The sequence below is a fragment of the Coregonus lavaretus genome (genome assembly GCF_964263955.1).
Source record: "Coregonus lavaretus genome assembly, contig: HAP1_SCAFFOLD_353, whole genome shotgun sequence".
Classification (NCBI taxonomy): Eukaryota; Metazoa; Chordata; class Actinopteri; order Salmoniformes; family Salmonidae; genus Coregonus; species Coregonus lavaretus.
Genome location: NW_028162578.1, coordinates 249,865 through 254,880, shown reverse-complemented (window position 1 = coordinate 254,880; position 5,016 = coordinate 249,865). Strand labels below are relative to the sequence as shown.

The 5,016-nt window shown below is 43.0% G+C and overlaps 1 protein-coding gene across 1 annotated transcript; it reads right to left on the bottom strand.

Moving 5' to 3' along the window:
* Positions 1-231: 231 nt before the first annotated feature.
* On the bottom strand, positions 232-772 carry LOC311119147 (stonustoxin subunit beta-like; the record flags this gene model as incomplete). Its single annotated transcript, XM_084193891.1, has 1 exon — positions 232-772. A coding segment is annotated over one exon (519 nt), but the record flags the coding sequence as incomplete, so codon positions are not given.
* Positions 773-5,016: the final 4,244 nt, after the last annotated feature.

The following is a 5,016-nucleotide window of genomic DNA, read 5'->3' as shown; positions in this document are numbered from 1 at the left end:
TGTGTGTGTGTGTCCAGTGTGTGTGTGTCAGTGTTACCATGGTTATTATTTACAGGGACACTGAGGAACATAAACCCCAAACCCTGGATAGAGGGGCCCAGTGAATGTGGAGTGGAATGTGTTCAGGTGGGTCAGTGTGTCAGTGTGTGTGTGTGTGTCCAGTGTGTCAGTGTGTGTTTGTGTCACCAGTGTGTGTGTGTGTCCAGTGTATGTGTGTGTGTGTGTGTCCAGTGTGTGTGTGTCCAGTGTGTATTTAACATAGGGACACTGAGTCCCAAACCCTAAACCCTGGATAGAGGGGCTCAGTGAATGTGGAGTGGAATGTGTTCAGGTGGGTCAGTGTGTCAGAGGAGACTCTGTAGAAGGACAGAGTGCCGGCTGGCCAGTCCAGATACACTCCTACTCTGTGGGGGCTGGAGGAGGGGACGTCTATGGTAGTGGACTTATTATTGTGCCAGGCAGAGTAACTGTTGTCAGAGCAGATCAGACTCCAGGACTTGTCATTGTATCCAAGCCCACTACCCCATCCTCCCCTGCTGATTCCTTTATATGTCACTCCTATACCAGCCTCTCTCCCACTCCACTCTACCTCCCAGTAACAGCGCCCAGTCAGACCCTCTCTACACAGCACCTGTTCCCAGAACTCAAATCTCTCTGGGTGATCAGGATACGGCTGCTTCTCTCTCCTCCATGTCACCTTTCTGTTCTCCTCAGACAGAGAGAGGAATCTGTTTACTGTGTTTGGGTCCAGTGTGAGATCACAGACATCTGATGGATGAAACCAGACACAATATTAGAAATCATCATCATTCACATTAGAATGTTAACTCACTTTTCACTAATTCATTTAATGTAGATGTTTCTAGGTATCAAACGGAGAAGTTAAGGTAACTTGAGACTTGTTGAATGATCATATGTTATACTGTATGGTAATATAAAACACACTTATTCCCATTAATTACACACACACACACACACACACACACACACACACACACACACACACACACACACACTGGACACACACACACACATTTCTAAAGTAACACAAACACGTCACACACACACACACATTGTCAAAGCAACTCTTTGTAAACGTTGGTGTCCCTGATTTGTGCTTCTGTAGAACTACAGCTGATATTTAATATGACCAAGTAAGTAATGATGGTGGTCTTTGACTTTGACTTCACTTGAATTAAGACGTATTCTTAGTCATATTCTTCACAGCAGTCAACACTCACATTTTCTAAGTCCAGGTTTCATTGTGTTCTCTCCACCATGTTCCACACTGTAGCGGTAAGCAGAAGAACAGACAGTCATTGAGGGATACACCTGAACTCACACACACACACACACACACACACACACACACACACACACACACACACACACACACACACACACAGTCAGCATATAACTTTGTGCAAGTGTGTGTGTGTGTGTGTGTGTCCAGTGTTTGTGTCCTGTGTGTGTCCTTTTTGTGTATGTGTCCTTTTTGTGTGTGTATTTGTCCAGTGTGAGTGTGTGTGTGGGGCCAGTGTGTGTGTGTTTCCAGTGTGTGTGTGATCGTGTGTCCAGAGTGCGTGTGTGTCCAGTGTGTGTGTGTGTGTCCAGTGTGTGTGTGCGTGTGTCCAGTGTGTGTGTGTCCAGTGTATGTGTGTGTGTGTCCAGTGTGTGTGTGTCCAGTGTGTGTGTGTGTCCAGTGTATGTGTGTGTGTGTCCAGTGTGTGTGTGTCCAGTGTGAGTGTGTGTGTGTGTGTGTGTGTGTCCAGTGTGTGTGTGTCCAGTATGTGTGTGTTCAGTGTGTGTGTGTGTCTCCAGTGTGAGTGTGTGTGTGTTTGTGATCCAGTGTGTGTTTGTGTGTGTGTGTTTTTGTCCTGAGTGTGTGTTTACAGTGTGTGTGTTTCCAGTGTGTATGTGTCCAGTGTGAGTTTGTGTGTGTTTGTGTGTGTGTGTTTTTGTCCTGAGTGTGTGTTTGTCCAGTGTGTGTGTTTCCAGTGTGTGTGTTTCCAGTGTGTGTGTGTGTGTGTGTCCAGTGTGTGTGTGTGTCCAGTGTGTGTGTGTTTTCAGTGTGTGTGTGTCCAGTGTGTGTGTGTGTCCAGTGCGTGTGTGTCCAGTGTGTGTGTGTCCAGTGTGTGTGCGTGCGTTTGTGTGTGTGTGTGTCCAGTGTGAGTGTGTTTCCAGTGTGTGTGTGTGTTTGTGTGTGTATGTGTCCAGTGTTTGTGTGTGTATGTGTGTGTCCAGTGTGAATGTGTGTGTGTGTGTCCGTGTGAGTGTGTGTGTGTGTCCAGTTTGTGTCCAGTGTGTGTGTGTCCAGTGTGTGTGTTCAGTTTGTGTGTGTGTGTGTGTGCCCAGTGTGTGTGTCCAGTGTGTGTGTGTGTGTCCAGTTTGTGTCCAGTGTGTGTGTGTCCAGTGTGTGTGTTCAGTTTGTGTGTGTGTGTGTGTGCCCAGTGTGTGTTTCCAGTATGCGTGTGTGTGTCCAGTGTGTGTGTGTGTGTGTGTGTGTGTGTCCAGTGTGAGTGTGTGTGTGTCCGTGTGAGTTTGTGTGTGTGTTTCCAGTTTGTGTGTGTGTGTGTGCCCAGTGTGTTTGTCCAGTGTGTATGTGTTTCCTTTGTGTGTGTGTGTGGGGCCACTTTGTGTGTGTGTTTGTGTGTGTGTCCAGTATGTGTGTGTGTGTGTGTGTGTGTGACCAGTGTGTGTGTGTATGTGTCCTTTGTGTGTATGTGTGTATGTGTCCAGTGTGTGTTTGTCCAGTGTGTGTGTGTTTCCAGTGTGTTTGTGTGTGTGTTCATTGTGTGCGCTTGCATGTGTGTCCAGTGTGTCCAGTGTATGTGTGTGTGATATACACTGATACACGTGCACACATAAACACTGGATGGACACACACACACACACACACACACACACACACATACACTGGACACACACACACACACACACACACACACACACACACACACACAAACACACACACACAGTCTTTATATAACTTAGTCCAAGTGGTGGTCAGAATGTTTGTCTTAACTAGCCTGATAACTCCAACATGTCTGATATGAACATTGACATAAACCCTCTACATACTTGAGTTTCTCCAGTCTGCAGTGTGGATCCTCCAGTCCAGCAGAGAGCAGTCTGACTCCTGAGTCTCCTGGGTGATTGTAGCTCAGATCCAGCTCTCTCAGGTGTGAGGGGTTTGACTTCAGAGCTGAGACCAGAGAAGCACAGCCTTCCTCTGTGACTAGACAGCCTGACAGCCTGCAAAGAGTCAAATCATATTAAAACCACACTGCTATTCTTTGGTGGTCAAAATAGTGGCAGTATATTTTTTCAACATTTGCAGATACATCAGTGTCCTGAAACCTGCCATATCTATTCATGAATGAATGTATCATTATTAGGAACTATCATTATATTGCTTGTAGAGAGAAACATGTATAGTACAAATATTTGAGTAGACTGACCAGAGCAGTTTAAAAAGCAGTATCAGTCAAAAGACAGACAGTGAGGTATCAGATTTAGATTGTATTGAGTATACAGTCCACACCATATCTATTTTGACAGTGAAGATAACATTTTAAATGTGGCTCTGTACTCCAGCATTTTGGATTTTAGATCAAATGTTTCATATGAGGTGACAGTATATAATGTCACCTTTTATTTGAGGGTATTTTCATACAAGTCTGTTTCACCATTTAGAAAAATAAAAGCCCTTTATGTATCTAGTCCCCCTGTTTGAAGAAGTCATAAGTATTCTGACCAATTCACTTATAGTGTATTAAAGTAGTCAAAAGTTTAGTATTTGGTCCCAAACTCGTTGGTTGCATTTGCAGTTTGTTTTGGTTGTGTTTTGGGTTATGTTTTGTCCAATAGTAACTGAATGGTGGATGATGACTGGAGTAATTTTCTGTCTAAGTGAGTAGATAACATGTTTCTAAACACTACTAAATGAATCCTGATGATTCCATGATTAATAAAAATCATGAATGAATCATGAATAATAATGAGTGAGAAAGTTACAGAGGCTACAACAAAACATGCTAACCTCTCACCATTACCAATAACAGAGGGGGAATGATCCTTGTTCCTCTGTAACTTTCTAATTCATCATCATTCACGATTCATTCATGATGATTCATAATCATGGTAGCATCCACATGAATGTAGAAGTGTTCAGAAACATATTCTATTCTTACTGACAATACAAGTGAAGTGACTCCAAAATGACAGGACATTATTCACCATTCAGTTTCTATTAAGAAAAACATCATCTAAAACACAACCAAGACAAACTGCAAATGCATTCAACAAGTTTGTAGAATCACAAGCTTGATGTAATCACTGCAGGTAAGGAATATGGGACCAAATACTAAATTTATGACTACTTTAATACAATATAAGTGAATATGTCCAAATTATTAAGACTTTTTCAAATGGGAGAACTAGATACATAAAGTGCTTTCATTTCTAAACAGTAACACAGATATGTATGAAAATACTCTCAAATAAAAGGTGACATTCTGTACTGTTGCCTAATATGAAACATTCTATCTCAAATCCAAAATGCTGGAGCATAGAACCAAATTTAAAACTGTAAGCTTCACTGTCTTAACACATATGGTGTGGACTATGTGTGCCTGGTAAACACATGTGGATCTGGTGAACAGTTATCACTTGTTGACCAACTACAGGAATACTGACCTCAGAGTCTCCAGTTTACAGTGGGGATTCCCCAGTCCAGCAGAGAGCAGCTTCACTCCTGAATCCTTCAGGTCATTGTTACTCAGATCCAGCTCTCTCAGGTGTGAGGGGTTTGACTTCAGAGCTGAGACCAGAGAAGCACAGCCTTCCTCTGTGACTCCACAGCCTGACAGCCTGACAGAGAGATCATCATGATTTCACAAACACAGTTAATTTAACACCAGTAGTGTAGAAGGACAATGGCAGATGCATTTGGTTTATTCTCTTAAACAACATATAGATTCATCTTCAGTCTCCTAGAATTGTATGGTCATATTG